Below are 20611 nucleotides of genomic sequence, written 5' to 3'. Positions count from 1 at the left end.
CTTTTTAGGAAAAACAATTTACAATACTGACATTTTTTCCTGTATGGACTTCCTCACTGCGACCAGAATCGTAGATCTATTGTGAGATATGCCCGAGTGTCTGCTGTATCCCGCACTTCTGTTAATAGCAATACCGCTATTGAGGAGTGGCATGCTTATTATTATTGTTCATCAGTGCTTGTGTGTAATGTGATACTCTTCCTTACACGCTTACTGTTCTATTATACCGATACTCGCTTCTCTTGCCAAATATCACCAATTATAATTCCCTGGAGAAGTTTCGTCGTGCGTCCTTCTGGCCAGTTTTATTGATAAGAGGGACTTATTTTTTAAGAGGAAGTCACGCAAAGGTATTGAAGATTTCAGCGTAAAGGAAGGGTAATTGGTGGGGAGCCTGAGAATAAACCCATGCTTCAGACCTTTTTGACATCGGATTGATCGGATTGATCGGATGGCCTGGTTCTACTAAGATTCGAACCCACGACCATCCGCTTGACAAAGCGGACTCTGTAACCTTGCCGCTACGCAGCTCCCTTAACACTTTGTGAATATCTCAATTCTATTCAAAGTTGTGGAAGTTTTTTATCAAAAATAAATCATTTTTTTCAAAATTTTCAACCATTTGTAACTTTTGATCCGTTTAAGCAATTTCGAATCGTTTCGCATAAAATTGAAGGTATTTAATGGGCCTTTCATGAAAAAGTATCAAATTGTACTTTGAAGAATAATAACTATGGAATTTTTTTATAGACATTATACTTTCATGACCACCATGCGTCTCCATTGAAAAATGCTACTGCAATGCTAAACTATCAAACAATAGGGTCTTTTGGGTCCTGAATCTTCCAAAACGGTGAAATACCGTTTACATCATAATACTGCATTGCAATAGTTGCAATAGTTTTTTTTAATGGAGACGCTTGGTTGTTATGGTGGACATTGAAGACTAAAAAAATTCTATCCGCAAAATAATAAAATATACCTGCGTGAAACTATAATTTTTAATGTAAAATTTCCTGAGGAATCCTGGGTCTCAAACCCTCCACAACAGCAAAAACGGTTTGTGTTATACCTTTCACATAGTATTTGTTATTTAAAATACAGTTCGATATTTTTCCTTCGAAGGCCCATTAATTAACTTCAATTTGATGCCAAGACATTTTAAATTGGTGTAACGGCTTAAAGTTACAAATAATTAAACATAGAAAAATTCGAAAAATTTTTTTTTATCTCAAAGCCTTGAAGATTTTAATAGAAGGGATTACTAAATATTTGCTTATCTCAATTTTCAGCCGATATTTATAAGGTTGAATAGTTTACAGAATTCGATTTATTCAGCTAATGGAACTTTACTGCACCCAACGTAGACTGCAAACCAACAAAAATGTTTTCTCAGTATGTTTTCGCAGTTACACAAATCACATAACTTTCTCTATATAAACTTCTAGCAGCCCACCGGCTAGAATTCCAAGCTCATTTAACTTTCTCTACTTTAGTTTCGTAGAAGGGAAAATTCCACCGTGGGCCAATTGAAATTTCAAACGGAACAAGGATGGGCCCTGCTGACTTTTATCCTTTTTTTTGCTTTCTTTGATTTACCTACTCGACATTTCCACCGGCCGAATAGGTAGGCAACCAGGATCGACACGGGCGAGTAGCAAAGAAAGCCTAGAGCGATAGATAGGAAAAATACAAGCACCACTCGCTTTTCATCGCGTTTTACCTCAGCTGACGCGTTATGTTGCACATATCGTAGTTGTTACTAGGTTCTTTCACGTCACAGCCGTCAGCCTAAAGGTTGGTGTGAAAAGTCTCACGAAGCTGCACAAGCAGCAGAAACACCGCGCACTAGCTTCGGTATGTTCGCATCCCCCTTTGGGTGTCTAGGATTGGCTTTCGGCTCAGTTTGTGGCAATTAACGCAATGGAATATCCTAGTTCTTCGCCGGCTTATCTGGAGGGAGTAATTAAATGCGGGGCTACCGAGCCCTCAAGCAGATGGGAACAAGAACTGCTATTCTGGTAATTGGAGCTTGCGTTGTCATGCTGCAATGGATTATTAACTTGGGTTGCAATAAAATGGGGTTCTGAGTTGGGTCAAAACCAACCAACTTTTTTTTATTCATAACCCCTAAACTGTATTTAGTAAATTCAATGAAAATATAGGTACAAGTTTGTCGTGTGATATTTTTAATAATTCGAAAGAAGGTGATCAAGATAAAAATTTTGTTAAGGTGGAAGAATAATTCCCACGATGATGAGAAATTTTCCACGATTATAAAAGAAATAAACTCCATGGTGCACGATAGTAAAAAATTCTCAAATACCGCTCAAAAAATTCGTTTCTACAGCATGCGAAGATAAGAACACGATTCTCAGATTTTAAAATCGTTAGGCTCATCAATTTCTATAACTTCTCTGGTTCATACAATGTATGAGAATGCTTGCACAAGCTCCACTGTACTTCCGCACATTTACGGTAGAATCCGGAAACCCTAGCTCGAACAAAATCTTTCCATCATATTCCAACCGATTTTCCATCAGCGCCGTTCATCTTAATTTCATGTCTTGCGCGTTGTCCTTTACCAGCACCGTCCAAGCTAATGGGATGCAGTTAGCACGCAGCGATGAATTATGACCACTTTGGCCTCGATCAATTTTCACGGCGAGATAACTTTGTCGACTCCTTTTACGCTGCTGCTAGCTCTTTTATGGGCAGAACAATGAGAGGCCTTCTAGCAATGAATAAACGCTTTTTCACCCAAAAGAATTACTATTTCTCGTATACTGCGAGCAACAATGGCGTTTTTACTCTTCATTCTCAATTTAGTTTTCATCTATAAACACAATATGATTTCTATTGTTATTTTGTTCAGCAGTTCTAGTTTTAAACGGCTCGAGGGCATTGAGATAATGAAAAAGATTATTCAATAATGCTGTCTCGTGAGAACGGATCGGACAATTAAACAATCCATGCAAGCAGGGCTGGTATCGCGTAACCATTCGACTAAGTTACATAGCTGGAAACGATAAACGTACTACGAAGCAATATTAATTTCGTTATGTCAACCGCTTATGCGGCCTATTGCTACAACGTACACTCTTGGGACCAAGAACGAAAAAAAGCAACGAAATATCATAGTACATCAGCGAATCAGTCACGCCATATTTACATAAGTGCACCATTATCCTCTTTTAATGTCCCGGTACTCTTTCCGCCTGTCGTTAAATCCTAGGCGGGGGGTGGAGGGGTGGAAAGGCGGACATTGTTTCGTGCAGCCAGCACAAAGACACACATACCCATTCACGTGTTAGGAAATCCCGCTGAGCCGTTTCTTTTTTCCTTCTGTTTCGTTACAGATCAAAGCCTACGAAAAGACAGAGTGCCACGACGAAAGGCGAAAACAGGCTAGAGACATTTACGACAATTTCATAATGAAGGAAATGCTGTCGCACACACACGTGAGTATTGTGGGTTTTACGAAATTTTATTATTCCCTGTTTGCATCCGTTGTTTTGCTTGCACCTTGATTAGGGTTTGAATCGAAATATGTATTGAAACGCAAACTAGAGTCGTTCTATTTAATTTCCTAAACTTGGTACCAAACGTACCTGCCAAAGCCAATTCAACTAGCATCCGCTGGGAATTCACCCAAATCAGTTCCGATGCTTACGATCTGTCTGGCCTAATTGGATTTTTAACCTATATTGGGATCACTTACGCGTCCATCCACTAGAAGCAAAAAGGCATACCATTTTATCTAGAATGATCTAGATGTGAGGCAGACTATCAGAGTAAAAATACTACCGACTATTACGTAGTAGCACCCCCTAACTGCGTTCCCGCCCAAAAGCGGAGACGGCAATCTTTTATCGGCCATTTATTCGAACTTTTTCCTCTAACAATTGCGTCGTTTTCCCCTTTTCTTTTTTTTTTGTTCATTCCCAGGAATACTCGAAAGAAGCGGTAGCGCACGTACAGAAATATCTGATGAAAAACGAAGTACCGGTGAATCTGTTCGAGCCGTACATCGATGAAATCTTCCACCACCTGCGGGGCGAACCCTTTCGGAAGTTTCTCGAGAGTGACAAGTACACACGCTTCTGTCAGTGGAAGAATCTAGAGCTCAACATACAGGTAAGCACACACTTCACCCGGTGGAGCCACACGGTATCCCGTAGACTTTCAATCGCAGACGCTTGGTTGTTCGTGAAAGCGATGATAGCATTATACGCTTTTCATCCATTTCCAGCTCATGCCAGCTTATGGGTGCGAGCGTGAAAAGATTCGCTGACGGTGGCGAAAAAAAACATATTCTTTTCGTAGGTCAAAAACCGGACAATCTCTGATGGTAATCAACATCCAATGTTAGTCATTTGGAAATGCGCGAAACTGCTGCCATCGTCAGGAAACTGCTGAGCATAGCGATGAATTGTGATAGTCCCGTTGAAAGTAAAGCTTTGCGAAAGAAAATACTTTTATCCGCTGGTGCCGAGGGGTCCTGGAAGGGAGCCGGCGAAACAAAAGCACTTCAGAAATTGCTCTATATTCTCATACTGGCTACGGAACCTGCAGACGCGAGCAAAAGCGACAGCCGGTTTCTCTTTTTCTACACTTTGTCGTTTTACGTTCTGCGATGGCAGTCGGCGCAGCGCGTTCACCGACTGTCACTTACCAGCAATTTATACATTTGCAAATCACCCAAACACGAGGGCCTGCCAACAGAGGATTCTCCACTGTTTGCACTACGTGTTTATTATTTGCTTTCAATCGATTTACCGCGTTTTTGCAGTTGCTCTGCGGCGGTATGTTTGTCTTCGTGTAAAATTCGAACGAACTGTTAGTCTTTCTTCATGGGAGGTTTTCATTGCAGTTTGCCGTGCATAAATACCCAAAACAAATGAATGTTCTATCATGTTGTTTTAGACTCAACTCTGCTCAACAATTCTCCTGTGAACGTGTTTTTACCAAAGCATTTTAATTAATCTGTGAAGTTTACAGCAAAAAAAAATCGAGTCACCTCTGTCATATAATTTTCATCAAAGGTTTGATACTATTTCAGCTCAGCTTCCGTTTTTTTTTGTTTATTTAAGTTTTGTTAAATATCATTTTTCTCACTCTTTGCAGAGTACTTTTTCACTTTGGTATCTTTTTTTGTCATTTTCCATTTTTCAATACTTTACTCTAGCAATTCTTAATATTTCAGTTGCTGATATATAACAACTGACCCTTCTCTGCTTTGAAGATATTTGAAGACCTTTTACATTCTTTTTTCACTGTTTCGCTTGTCTTTTCAACTTCTAGCGCTTTTAGCTGTTTTATTTTTCGTTTGCTGCCTTCTAAATTTTTATTTTGCTATTCACAAGTGCAAGTAGCTCAGTTTTAACATAACAACAACTCGAGTGACAGAAGTAACTACATCAACAGAGATTCTGGTACTACGCTATAGGAATCGTGGTTAATTTTGGCTTGGATACGAGTCTATAAAAGCGCATAGTACAGATGATTTCCGGTCTACTTTTGAGCAAGATCGCGCGAAATGACCTATGGTCGAATATCGACCATTTTTGATTTGAATGAAACTAACGGCTTAGCAAACTGAGCATTTCTCACAGATGGAGAGATTTTTTACACCCATGAGTTACAGTCTAAAAGGGCGTAGGCGTTTGGCATAGGTTTTATTCGAAGCATTGTAGCCCAGAAACCGTTGGTTGTATAGAAAAACTGTCTGAGAATGAGTTGTAGGGAATCAAAAATGCACCATAAAAAAAATATACACTGTACAAAAAAAATTGTTTTGACTAAAAAAAATTAAAAATAAACATTAAATTTCAATTTAAAAAAAAAAGAGTTGATTTTTTTTTATTTTTTTTAAAAGAAACTTGACGTTAATACGCAACTTTTAAAAAAATGTCCAGGATGGAGAAATGAAAAATAATTGTTTTATGGTAGATTAATTTTTTTATAAAAATTCTAATATAAACATTTTCAAAATATTTGTATTCTGACGATTTTAAAAGATGCAGAGAGTCATTTTAAATCAAAAAGCTCTTGGTAGTAAACTTTCTAAATGCATCGGTTTTCGAGTAATTTTTTATTTGAGCTCGAAAAATTATTAATATTCGGAAAATACACGTTTTTCTTCATTTGTCCATGGTTCTCCAGCAAAAACCATACGTTCATTGGAATGCTTGATCAAAAATATACAATTCATTCTTTGACAACAAAACGATTGGATAAATAACTCAAGCGCTAAAACTTTGCCTACCTACACGTTCCCCCTGCCGAATGTTTTATTAAAAAAAATGTTTGTCGTGCAACACTACCTACTTGTTCACTAATAATAACTGTTTGTCAAGTACGCAACCAATAACTACTGGGTTACCTATAATATCTGTTTTCGTATATAAATACGATTGCACTACTCCAGGTGTGTGAGTAACAGTTTGCTTTTTGTGAAGATGAATAAAGTGAAAATGGAATACACCAAGCCCAAATGCTGTAAACCCTTTCCTGATCATCGGTGCTCATCAAGCTTACGCAAATTAAACGAAAACGTTATTGCAAAATTAAAAATATTGAACAGTCAAGCTCATTTTAATAAGTCTTTATCAATTTATGATTCGTGTAGTTACTGGAATGATAGTCAAGTCACCATGCATCCCTTCGTTGTTTACTATTCAGAATCTGGAACACTTAAGAATACCAGCTTCATCATAATATCGGAAGTAATCCATCATGAAACTGTTTTTTTGAAAACAACAATAGAGTTAAAAATAGCGATATTATTGTCTGATGGAGCTGCCTCACAATATAAAAATAGAAAAAACTTTGCAAGTCTTTGCAAGTTCGAAACAAAATATAACGTCGATGCAGAGTGGCTTTTTTTGCGACATCTCATGTTAAAGGCCCATGCGATGCAATTGGTGGCATATTAAAACGAATGGCAGGAAATGCAAGTTTAGCTAAAGAACATGAACATCCCATTACAAGCGCAAAAGAATTGTATGATTGGTCTAATCAGCAAAGAAATTAAAATTCATCAAAAATGTCATTTATTGGGTATCATATGAAGAATATGAACAAGGAGTAACAGAATGGAGCAATATTTTCAAAAAATCTATAATAATAGCTGCCACACAAAAGTATTACTCTTTTGTTCCGATTTCCGAAAATAAGATACAAACGAAGCTGTTTTCAAAAGATGACGAATCATTTACTTATGATGTATATAAAATACAAGGTGAAACTAGTTCTGTAAAGTATCTATGTCATAAAAAAATATGTTCCTAAGATAATAAAACTCGAAAATAAATATTTGATTCTTATATACATTTATATCACTTAGAACATTTAACTCTTTTCTTAAGAACCGTTCGCCCAATCGTTTTGTTGTCAGAGAATGAATTGTATATTTTTGATCAAGCATTCCAATGAACGTATGGTTTTTGCTGGAGAACCATGGACAAATTAAGAAAAACGTGTATTTTCCGAAATAATCATAATTTTTCGAGCTTAAATTAGAAATAACTCGAAAACCAATGCCTTTAGAATGTTTACTACCAGGAGCTTTTTGATTCAGAATGACTCTCTGTTTTTTTAAAATCATCAGAATACTAATATTTTGAAAATGTTTAAATTACAATTTTCATAATAAAATTAATCTACCATAAAAAAAATATTTTTCATTTCTCCATCCTGGACTTTTTTTTAAAAGTTGCGTACTAACGTCAAGTTTCTTTAAAAAAAAATAAAAAAAAATAAATAAAATAAATAAATTGCTACAATGCTCGAATAAAACCTATGCCAAAAGGCATACGCCCTTTTAGAATGTAACTCATGGGTGTAAAAAATCTCTCCATCTGTGAAAAATGCTCAGCTTGCTAAGCCAAATACGTGTGCAAAGTTTCATTCAAATCAAAAATGGTCGATTAAATTTTCGCGTATTTTCAGGCGATTTGAAATGATTTTGCTCAACCCATACTCGACCCGTACCCGATTTTTTCCGATCGAATCCGAACCCGAAAATTTTATTTCTATGAAACCCGAACCCGGAATTTTGATACCTAAGCCCAAGATTTCAGAGATTTTATAGTCGGGTTTTAGGTTTCCAAACCCAAACTCGATCTGAACCCGACATTTTCAAACCCGAACACGACGGATACGACCATTTGTAGTAGACATGTGCGTGGCAAATAGACGTCATTTTTAGAGTCCGCGTTTTTTTTAAACTAATTTAAACCGGATAAAACATAATATAACCTGCATTGTTGTTCAATTCTATTCCTGCCTGATTTAACCTGCATAGTTTGTCCCGACTGATGATTTAACCTGTGCTCAAGGCCTTCCTGGGCGTCTGTTTTTACTGCCCGCTGCAGCATAAAGTTCAGTACTTTGAAAAGACGAGCCTCAAGGATAAGTTGCTTCAACATAGAGAAGAATAAGAAAGAAGGTAGGTGATTCCTCTCCCTTGTGATAGTGCGCTAGTTTGAGCGCAATTAATGTAGATCCCCTGTCGACCTTGTCCCACCTGCTCCTGTCCCCGCATTAGTCCACCCTTGAGCTAGGCTTTACACAGACCGATCAGCGAGTCCAATAGTTGTTGACATTTGGCCTATAGCAGGATCGAAATTAAAATGTTTGAATATTTCACAAATTTCGAAAGAACTGACGTCACGCTACAATGTCGTTACTGAAATTTCCAAGGTTCGCAAGATACGTGGAGATCGACGGTGTCATAACCAATTTGAGTCTGTCTGTTGAGTGTATTTCAAAAACCAGTGTCGGTTGTTTCTAAAATTCTTCTTTCCCGACGTTAAAATACTAGACTGCAAGCAATTGTTTGTCGATGGTACAAAAGTGTACACTCCGTCAGACCCGTTTCGAGTTACTTTTCCGAATCTGCACTACCTAGCCACATCTTGATCCATCAAGTTCGTCTGCCTGTACGGCTGTATGTACCCCGCGTCATGAACTACTGCTTTAAGTGCAAGTAGTTAGGTCACACAGCCGCTTACTGCTGCAACGTTGTGATCTACTGTCCTCTGATGAAACCGATACTGTCGATTCACTAGCGGAAACACCCTATGCCAATCTTGGTGAGTCGAAAAAGAGGAGAAATGTTTCCTCTCCTAAGCTTTCCAGAAAAGGTCCTAGGATTTCTTAAAGTGAAATCTAAACATATAAAAATACAGCCCCTTCTGTCTGTCTGTCTGATCCACATAGACTTGGAAACTGCTGAACCGATCGACGCGAAAATTTGTATGTAGGGGTTTTTTGGGTCGGGAAAGGTTCCTATCGTCAAAATCGTATCAGAGAATTATCACGATAAAATCCTATTGGATTCTGATCACGCATAATACGCGAGGCTTTGTATCGTCTCTTGAGGAGACAACGTGTGTGACAAATAAACAGGTGAAAGAATACTCCGTGAACTTCATAGCCTGTTCACTGTACGCGAGTTTATCGTCGATTGTTCATACGCTTTTTCGATTCTATTATCGGCTTCAACCGGTAATTCATTATCTCCTCCCGATCCGATCGAGCCGTGAAACGAAAATTTTTGGTTTCAATTATTTTGTGAGTGAGAGTGTCCCGATAATCGTAAAATTGTATCGCAAACCAAAAACTCAGAGAGGGAAAGAACTGCAACCCGTAGAACAACCAAAAGGCAGTAAAAAAACAGGAATATCAGATTTACAGATTTGTCTGTGAAATGCAGAATTTCAGGGTCCGTGGACGATTTTGTTTTTTCAAACTTTCATCGTTCGTTTTACTTAGCTTGCGAAATAAAACCGACGAACGGTATATTCAGTTGACAATGACAATAGCAAGCAACATTTTATTAAACGATGAAAAATCTTTTTTACTCTCAACACTTGCGACTCTGAAAGAATGGGAGATAATTGTTAAAGCGATCGCAATCCTTCCTCTCTTCCGATAATTATCGTCTCGCAATTGTTCTCTTTTGTTTTGACACTTCGATTCTATCAGCGAGGAGTGAATCATCGTTTTATAGAGCTGTTGGAAATTCAATCTCTGAGAGAGAATAAATTATCTCAGCGAATCTCCGAATTGGTTCACTCGGACTAGCATATCGTACGATCATTGTTACAATCGACTGAGAGACGAAATTGACTCACACGCTGAAAAAGATCAAATGTATATCGCCGATTTTATCGCCGATCATTGGAGACACCTCCCTCTTTTGAAAGAGAGGGGTTCCAAACAAATGAAACTCAAATCTCGGCATAACTCGAGAACTAATCAAGTAAATGCTACCAATGCATGTGGAAGTTTGTGCATTTTGTTCACTTCTGTAGTAGTTTGACCCCTCTCCTTCCGCTGGAAAGGAGGACTGCCATACTAATGAGAGTTAATCAAGCAAAAAGAATCAAATTTTGGCAGGGAAGTTTACGGAAGCAGAAAATATTCCAATGATAGTACACCCCTCTCTTTTCTGTAAGGGAGGGCTCCCATACAAGTAAAACACAATTTTTTGCCTAACCCAAGAACTAATCAAGCAAATGGCACTAAATATGGCATGTAGAAATAATTAAAAACAAGAAATATTTCAATTGTGATATAAAATCCCTCCTTCCTCTGGAAGGGAGAGGTCCCATACAAATGAAACACAAGTTCCTGCATAACTCGAGAGCTAATCAAGCACACGGAACCAAATTTGGAATGTGGAGGGCTAAGGGGACAAGACATGTTTTCATAGTGGTTGGATATCCCTCCTTTCTCTGTAAAGGAGGGCTCCCATACAAATGAAACACAAATTTCTAAATTACTTTAGAACCAATCAAGCAAATGGAACCAAATTAAGAATGCGAGGATTTATGAGTATAAGAAATGTTTCTATGGTGATTTTACACCCCTTTCTACTCTGGAAAGGGGAAGGGGGGGTGTTCCACAAGAATGAAACACTTATTTCAACCATTTTTGCCTTTCTTTTAGAAAGGTCTAGCAATCACTGGAAAAACCAAAGGTATACAAGTGGTCCCAATGGCCGAATGTCATATACCACTCGACCCCTTTTGACGAACTGAGCATTTTCTGTATGTATGTATGTATGTGTGTATGTGTGTGTGTGTGTGTATGTATGTGCAACTTTTTTTCTCACTCACTTTTCTCAGAGATGGCTGGACCGATTTTCATAAAATTAATTGCAAATGAAAGGTCTAGTTGCGCCATAGGTTGCTATTGAATTTCATTGTAATCGGATTTTTAGTTTAGAGGTTATGTATCAAAATGTAAAAATCACGAAACATCAATATCTCAGAAACCACGCAACCGATTTTAATAATATTGGTTTCAAATGATTGAGCTGTCTCCAGAACCCTTAACTTTTGAATTTCGTAGTGATTGAACATATGGTTCAAAAGTTATGTAAAGAAAAGTTATCCTGAGGTTGTTTAAACTCACTCATTTTTCTCAGAGATGGCTGAACCGATTTTCACAAAATTAGTGTCAAATGAAAGGTCTAGTTGCCCCATAGGTTGCTATTGAATTTCATTGCAATTGGATTGTAACTGTGTCCGTTGTTCATGAAAATGTGAAATCACATAATGAAAGTAAACATATTGACTTCCTCCTAACGATCACTGGCTAATTAAAAGGTAAAAAAGTGATCCAAATGGCCGAATGTCATATACTACTCGACTCAGTTAGACGAATCGAGCATTTTCTGCATATAAGCATGTGTAGGTGTATATGTTTGTGTGTGGGTGTGTACGTGTGTATGTGCACCTTTTTTCGCACTCACTATTCTCAGAGATGGTCTGACCGAACAGATTTCAATGAAATTAATTGCAAATGAAAGGTCTAGTTGCCCTATAAGACCCTATTGAATTTCATTGTAATCTGATTTCTAGTTTAGAGGTTATGTATCAAAGTGTAAAAATCACGAAACATCAATATCTCAGAAACCACACATCTGATTTGATTTAAATTAGTTTCAAATGAACGGACTACCTTAAAAACCCTTAACTTTTGAATTTTATGAAGATTGAACATGTGGTTCAGAAGTTATGGAAAGAAACGTGTTCTGGAGACTATTTAATCTCACTCATGTTTCTCAGAGATGGCTGGCCCGATTTTTATAAAATTAGTGTCATATGAAAGGTCTTGTTGCCCCATAAGACCCTAATGATTTTTTTTACAAACGGATTATTACTTTGCCTGTTATGTTTAAAAATGTGAAATCCAGCTATGAAAAGAAACATATTCCAAGACAACTTACTTGGACTCACTCATATTTCTCAGAGATGGCTGACCCGATTTCCACAGAATTAGTATCAAATGAAAGGTCTACCTACCTCATAACACCCTATTGAATTTTGCAGTAATCGGACTGTAACTTCGTCTGTAATGTATCGAAATGTGAAAATCACGAAACTTCATTATCTTAGAAACTACACAACCGATTTGAACAATATTGATATCAGATGAACGGGCTGGTTTCAAAGTTTGGCTGCCCCATACGTTACCTTTTCATTTGATTGTAATCAAACTTAAGCAAGCGTTATGTTTTAATTTGTAAAACAACGAAAGTCTATTATCTCAAGTATTACACGACTTATTTGTACATAACTAGTGTCATACGAATGAGTCATCTCTCAAACTTACAAATAACAAACTTCATAACAATTTGATATGCTGTTTAAAAGTTTTAGAGAGAAAAGAAATTCAAAGACTATTCAACACTTTACCTGCTTCGATCAATATATATGGCCTCAACATGATTTAAATGTGGTATCGTACTATCTGAACGCTCCCGGCATAGCTCGTGATTAAATTGTTCGAAATTAAGGGTCATTGCTTTTATTTCGCTATTTCTTAAGTACTAACATTACGTCAAATTTCATATTTTATACTTTAATTACAATCAATATTTTAGAACCCAAAGAGTGGATAAACATTTATTGGATTTAAGCATTCATGTAAATCTATTTTTACAAATAATAAGTCTGACCGCTAGGTGGATTAATTTAGGTTTTTATTGCATGGTAATACATGTTTGAAATTATGGCACATTCCAGAAATACATAATTGTCGTTACAAACTAAGAGGCGCAGCAACGCGGGCTGGGTATCATCTATTTTATAGATATAGAAAAAGAAGAAGAAGAAGATTTATCGCAAGAATTTCGCAAATCAACGTTATGCGATGAAACATTTACATTGGTCATGGTAATGATCTATCGTAGTAGTTTGTGCGAGGTAACCAGTGCAGTTATTAGGTCTAGTTGCCCCATAAGACCCTATTGATTTGTTTTGCAATCAGACTATTACTTTGCCTATTATGTTTAAAAATGTGAAATCCAGCTATGAAAAGGAACATATTCCGAAGACTACTTGAACTCACTCACTTTTCTCAGAGATGGCTGACCCGATTTCCACAAAATTAGTGTCAAATGAAAGGTCTAGCTGCCTCATGACACCCTATTGAATTTTGCTGTAATCGAACTGTAACTTCGTCTATAATGTACCGGAATGTGAAAATCACGAAACTTCATTATCTCAGAAACTACACAACGGATTTGATCAATATTATTATCAGATAAGCGGGCTAGTTTAATGTTAACTGATGAATCATGATTGAACACGTGGTTTCAAAGTTAGGCTGCCCTATTTTCATTTGATTATAATCGAACTTAAGCAACCGTTATGTATTAAATTGTTAATAAAACAACGAAAGTCTATTATCTCAAAGATTACATGACTTATTTGAGCATAACTAGTGTCATACGAACGAGTCTTCTCTCGAACTTACAGATAACAAGCTTCATTACAATTTGATGTGGCTCAAAAGTTATGGAAAGAAAAGAAATTAAAATATTTGAAACTACACCTGCTTTGATCGATATATGTGGCCTCAACATATTTTAAATGTGGTATAGTACTATTTGAACGTTCCAAATTCATTGATTCCTTGCGATGCGTTTAAAATCTGAAAATGCACGACGAATCGGTCATGTGATATGATCAAAGTCGAATAACAAATCGTTTGAAATGATTGGTTATATCGAAATGACAACATCCTCGACTTTTGGCTTCTGTACATCGCCTCAATTCTATATATATACTAGAATCACATGTTCCTGGGAAACAGCCGAAAATGATCAAATAACACCCAATACCGGAAGTCGCCATCTTAGAATTCAAAATGGTATCTGTGGTCGATTTTAGCTCCTGTGTATCATGCTAAATCCGGATGTTATATTGGGTGGAAATCAGCCATTTTTGGCTGATTTCCAGAAACCGGAAGTTGCCATCTTATAATCTAAAATGTTGCCTAAGGTCGATTTTGGAACATATTTGTTACCTCTTAAAACATCCACATGCTAAATTTGGTTCCATTTACTCGGTTAGTTCTCGAGATGTGCAGAAATTTGTGTTTCATTTGTATGGAACCCCTCCCTTCCAGAAAAGGGACTGGCGTCCAACTATTACGGACATATTTGTAACCCCTTAAAACATCCACATGCCAATTTCGGTTTTATTTGCTTGGTTTGTTCTTGAGTTGTGCAGAAATTTATGTTTCATTTGTATGGGACCCCTCCCTTCCAGAAGAGGGAGGGGTCTCAAACTATCATAGGAATCTTTATTGGCACCAAAAATCCCTAAACAAATTTTCACGTCGATCGACTCGGTAATTTTCGAGCCTATTTGGATCAGACAGACAGGCAGACAGACCGGACTGCATTTTTATATCTATAGATTACAACATCAATATTTTAGAACCTATTAGGGTAGGTGAGCCAGTTATGGCAAGTGCTCCAGTTATAGCTATATCGCATAAGCGCAATGGTACCAGTTATGGCAACACCCCATTTAAACTCCATAGGCCATAACTGGTTCATGCCATAACTGGTACATTTTTTAGGTATTGCCATAACTGGTACTCCTCCCCTATATGTATAGATTACAACATCAATATTCAAGAACCTAAAAAGTGAATATATATTCTATTTTTACAAATAAAAGTTTGAATGAGAAAGGCTGGGTCTGACCGCTAGGTGGATTAATTTTGGTTTTTCTCCGAAAAACAGCTTAAAATGATAGTGATGATGCACAGAAGCAAAAAAATTCTAAGATGGCGACTTCTGGTTGCTGGCAAACTGCCCAGAATGGCGGAATATCGCTCAATTTGAGGATTTCCGGAACCAGAATGCATTTCAGAGGTCGAAAATTGACTCCATATGTCAAATTAAATCATTCCAATTTCTCAAATACAGCTCAAAATGACTAAATACCATTTAATATGGGTATTTCTGTAATCGGTATGATACACAGTAGCCAAAAATTTACCCCATATTTCATTTTGAATCATTTAAGGGCCACAATATTTAGAGAGTTTTTTTATTAGTGTTAGATAAAAATTATTGATGATACAAAATAGTTTATCGTAATATTAAGGTCCATAATTCAAAGAATTATTGGAGAGGACAAATCAGTGGATTGTAAAAATAATAGCGAAGAACCAAAGCAGCACTTGCAACATGTTTTCAAATGAGATTACTCAATATTTGTTGTTTTAAAACTTTTTTAACGGTGCAAGAAACTTTTTCGGTTACTCTGAAGAAATATAAAAGAATTGAGCAACATTTTGCTATTTACGTGTATCATTCTCGTAACTGAAAACTAGAAATTGCTCAATAGTTTTCTGCAATCTATTTCCAACTGCATATTTCATGATGCTTTTAAATAACGATAATGTCACATGATGTTGCATATCGTTGTTTCACAAACGTTTTCTTTTAAGGAAAGCAAACTAGTGATGAAAATGTATAGCAACATCTTGTTGAACCATATATTTGCTAAAATTGCCACACAGTAAACAGCCATCTCTAAAATAAACGAATGATAAATGATTATTGTTGGAAATATGGTTTTGTTATTCCATATTCCGCATGATTAACACTGCAAATCCACTAAGCAAGGTTTTCTGAACTATTGTTTCCCAAAACATTGTTCATAATTTGGCGAGTTTGAATCATAAAATTTCTTTTACAACACTTTATAAAAGGCGCGTGAATAATTACGAAGTAAAAACATTTTTTGCACGGTAAAGTTTGAATCGCAGGTAGAATAACATACCTATCAGGAGCGTAAGTAGAGAAAAAGTTCAATATATTTGAGGTTTTTTATAATGTATGTAGTTATATTAAACTTCGCGACACCATCACCGAAGAAAAATGACAGTAAAGGTAAACAAACTTAACTTTATTTCTCCTCTCTTTTTTTTCTATACTGCAGCGGCTATCGATGCAGATGATGGTTCACATAGCACTGTTAGTTGCATATAGGCTCCACCTCCTGCGCTTTTTCGGTTATTTACAAGTTGAATAAAAGTAACGAATGCGATTTATTACAATCTTTGAATGCTGCATTGAGAGTTGCATTTGCTTCATTGCAACAATGCGTGCTGCTTGGGAAGTAACCAACTATCCAACGAAGGATCAAAACAATCAAAACAAACAATCTTACAAAAACGGCCAACCTTTGGAAGCATGTGGATTCGATTAAGAATTCGTATGCCTCCAATGTTTAAAATTATTGAATAAAGAGAATAAAATGAGCAAGATGAATTTTGCCGGGTCAGCTAATAATAAATATAATCACTGCAAAAAGTGCCGCGAAAAAAAAAACCGAAGTTAAATCCTCCTGGGCTTGGAAATTTAAAGTCCCAGAAGTTCCCTGATTCTTACCGCAAAAGATCATACGAAAAAGAAGTTTGCAGCAGATCCACGAACATCTCCTCAGTTGATTCTTATGCACATCCAGTTAATTAAAACTCGATATCCCGGGTTTTATGCTGACATATGCAAAACAAACTTTTGGATTATCTCCTGCGCCGCGTGTCTATAAATGAAAAAAAAAATATTTTTTTGTTATTTGTTGCAAAGAAGTATTTTTCACGGTGTATATTTTTTGAAAGACAAATGTATTATTTGCCGAAGACATGTTTAAAAAAAAATTCACAAATTAATCGTGATTCAAAAAAAAAAAAATTACCAAAAGCACAATGACATCTTTCGCCCCTAGGAACATCTGTGCAAAGTTTCAGTCAAATGGCAAATGGTTGGCCGTTTTTTTTTTTTTGTGGAATTGCACATCTTCGTTTCATTATGACTGTTGGTTTGTGATTTGATTTTTATTTTCTTGTTAATTGACACTTGACTTTTGCCGCAGGGTTTTTTACATTATTTCGTTTTAGGAATGTTAAAAGTATCTCGAATATGAACTTCAAAACTATGATGTCGTACAATTCGTAAAATCATCGAACAAATTTTCATATTTCTGCTTATTTCTTTTTTCATAACTTTCCAATTATGACTTTTGATTTACCAAGTTTTGACTTTTTGTTTTAACTTTTTATAACTAACGTTTTGTTACAGTTTAAATATTTAAAAAAAAACATTCATTTTTTCTTATTAACCTTTCAAGTTAGACACACTTAGATACTTCCGCAATTAAACATGTTAATCAAATATGAACAATTTCTTTTTGATTTTCTTGTTTTTCCTTTAATGCTCTTTCAACTTTCGGACTTCGACGTCACCTGTGACAGTTAAATTTGTGACTTAGAAACGTCAGCCAAATGTAAACTAACCAGAATCACTAATAACAATCATTAAATTTCATTTTCATATATTTCGGTTGTGAAGCTAAAAAAAATCAATAAACATATGGTTGCAAATATAATATCTAAGCTTTCCAACAAAAACCCGCACGTTTCCCAAGTCGAGAAATAATGGCAAGCAGGACCAGCACCGAAAAGTGTTGATTAACTGGCGGCTCACGGAACGGGTTTTGGCACCATTCGTTAATAAAGTATAATTAGTGAAACCTGTAACCACTTTGCGCTGCTTCGCGTGTTCCACAGCTATCACGTGCTACATTAGGGCTCTTTGTTAGCAGCCGACTTAATTGCCGTCAAACAATTTCGAGAAATAGTCATAAATCTAACTCGGTAACTCAAGCGAAAAGAACAAAATTCATTTTGGGAATAAATCAAAACAGCAGTAATTTTTCATCTCAATTTTGTCCGACAATTGGATCGATATCTCAATCGCTTAATTTGTTTTTGCAGTTTGTTTTTACCGTAAATTATCCGACTGAAAAATATTTAAACTTATCCTACCCTAAAATTGAAGCGCAAACATAGTGCCATCAATTCTTCGTTCAGTAATGAAATCACGGTTCGTCGGACCTAAATCAACCGAAAGAATGGAAAGAATCAAATTTCACCGAACTAACGTCGCACGTACCTAGTGTAGCGAACTTCAAGCTACTTTGAATTGGAAAGTTATTCAAATGCAGTGAATTTCCATACAGATCCGTCTGCCGTCGTCGGAACTCCGAGCAGAAAACTTTTTGGAGGACCCACCACCACAGTAAGCCGTCATTCGACGCTGTCGATAAAATGTCTCGGTATACTGTAGGCCTCTGGCGCAAAAATCGGCCTGAGACAAGCAAAGTACTCCAGTTACGTAGCTGCGAAATAATACCGCTCTTTGAATGTATATATCAAAAGTTACCTCTCGGTGTTTACTTTCTTCTATTGTGTTGAAGTTTGTAACGGAAAAGGGTGCTTCGAAACATTTGCAAACTTTGCAGACTTATAGGAGCTGTTTGCGTCAAAGTTGCAAACTAAAACATCATCAGTTAATTGGCGTGATGTTGCAGAATTTGTACGGAATCATACCTAGCAGAATATTTTATATAACTTGTAACTTAAAGTTACAATGTATACAATGATTCTTCAATACAATGTATACAATGATTCTGCATTGTGCGTTTCTGTTCTTTGGAAAAATCAAAATTGAAATTTTAAGTTTCCTGATGTGTGAGGACACAAAATTTGGAATAAAATGGGTAAAAAGCTTGAAGCATGCAATGGTAAAGTGAGAACAAGAAGAAGCAAGTAAATAGAAAAATAAATTGAGAAATTTAAAAATCAAAGAAAAAGGAATGAAAACAAAAAATCCGATCCGATGTAAATGGGAATTTGAGGATAAGAATAAAAGATAAAATATTAAAATAATTAACCAAATGTCAAAAGTATAACGTCAAAACTCCAAATCAAAGTCAAATGAAAAAAGATCACTAAAATCGTATGCTGTACAAATTGAAAATAGCTTTCAAATATTCAGTGAAATAAAAAACTTCTCTGGAGAGAAATTCAACTAATTAATTTAAATTTAATACCGCGTAGAAGCATCATCGTAGCGTTATCGTGCTAATCAACCTCGGGTGACTATTTTTGCATATCTTCCCAGCTTCGCCCGGTTTGAAATGACCGCTTCAGCATGCTAAAATCATGCGCAAATTTGTCCCCAAACCCGTCGATAATCAATCAACGAAAACGAGCCACGGAGGAAACCGGTCCAGTCCGGAAAGGAGCCCCAAAACTAATCAAATGTAGCAGAAAACTTTTACGCTCGCTCGACTTTTGCCTTGCCGCCTGCCGCCTCGCTTCAGAGCGTAAAACAGGCTACCTAATGAAATTATTTCGTTCCTCGTTATTTTCACTCACCCGAGAAAAGGGTCTCGGTCGGCGGAGTACGGGACGGGTTCCGGCTGCCGTATCAAGTTTGCTCCCAAAACAACCAAGCGTCTCCATCGGTCATGTGCCTTGTAGAACATGGGTCCTATCAATTTGCGTTCCTAACAATTTTGAATCTCTTTCATTTTTTTTTTCTTCATTTTCAACTTCTTACTTGCAGCTAACGATGAACGACTTCAGTGTGCACCGGATCATCGGTCGAGGTGGCTTTGGCGAGGTATACGGATGCCGAAAAGCCGACACCGGCAAGATGTACGCCATGAAATGCTTGGACAAGAAGCGCATCAAGATGAAGCAGGGCGAGACGCTGGCGCTGAACGAACGGACGATGCTGTCGCTAGTCAGTACGGGGGTGAGTATCGGTCACTGATTGAAAATCCGGTCAAAACGGAGCTAACGCATGTGCATGTATTTTTGCATGCTACTAATAAAAAAACTAAAACAAATCGAACAGTTCCGAATTCGAATAACCCAAAATTTCATTCTTCAAGCAATAGCAACAGTTTTCGTCCCCAATTGGTTGAGCCTAAATTAAGCGCACGCCTTTTGACCTAGATCAGTGTCGATAGTCTCCTCAAACCGAAAAGTATGACCTTAATTATGACGAGTTCTTTTCTCGTTGTTTGAAAGAAGTAAAAGTAGAGAAGATAATTCAGAACGCAAAGAGTAACGAGCTGTGAGAAGCACCCGTACGGATCAGGATGCAACTTGCGTCCTTAGAATCTGTCGTCGTTCTGGCATGCTTGCAAAAAACTACTAAAAAATGGCGGGTTCTGTGGAACGGGCGATCACAGGAGCGACGATTTATTCGTCGCAGTAAGACCTTGCGCGTAACGAAGCAATTGAAAAGTGCACTTTTGGCTACGGGGGGGGGGGGGAGGAGAAGGAGAACGATTGTCGGTGTTATTTTTTCCCCCTTTTCTGCAACTCTCATTTTGCTTCCGTCCATTAAACTTCTGGAAAGTTTTCGTCGTTTGTTGATGTTGCTGTAAGTGGGGTGAGCACACGCACTAGCAGCGAAAACCCCTTCACAGTT

At 37.0% G+C, this 20611-nt stretch overlaps 1 protein-coding gene across 2 annotated transcripts in view; it reads left to right on the top strand.

The window, feature by feature from the left end:
• The window catches only part of LOC129722175 (G protein-coupled receptor kinase 1), a 240987-nt gene that overhangs the window by 185013 nt on the left and 35363 nt on the right, over positions 1–20611 (top strand). The window contains exons 4-6 of one of the 2 annotated variants that reach the window (XM_055675448.1): positions 3360–3461; positions 3949–4137; positions 19736–19915. In XM_055675448.1, coding sequence (XP_055531423.1) covers positions 3360–3461; positions 3949–4137; positions 19736–19915 — 471 coding nt within the window. Of the gene's footprint in view, positions 1–3359; positions 3462–3948; positions 4138–19735; positions 19928–20611 lie in introns of both variants that reach the window. The other variant, XM_055675447.1, reaches the window with a different exon arrangement.

The sequence above is a fragment of the Wyeomyia smithii genome, chromosome 2 (assembly GCF_029784165.1).
Source record: "Wyeomyia smithii strain HCP4-BCI-WySm-NY-G18 chromosome 2, ASM2978416v1, whole genome shotgun sequence".
Classification (NCBI taxonomy): Eukaryota; Metazoa; Arthropoda; class Insecta; order Diptera; family Culicidae; genus Wyeomyia; species Wyeomyia smithii.
The sequence above is the reverse complement of the archived record's forward strand: the minus strand, read 5'-3'. Positions and strand labels throughout refer to the sequence as shown.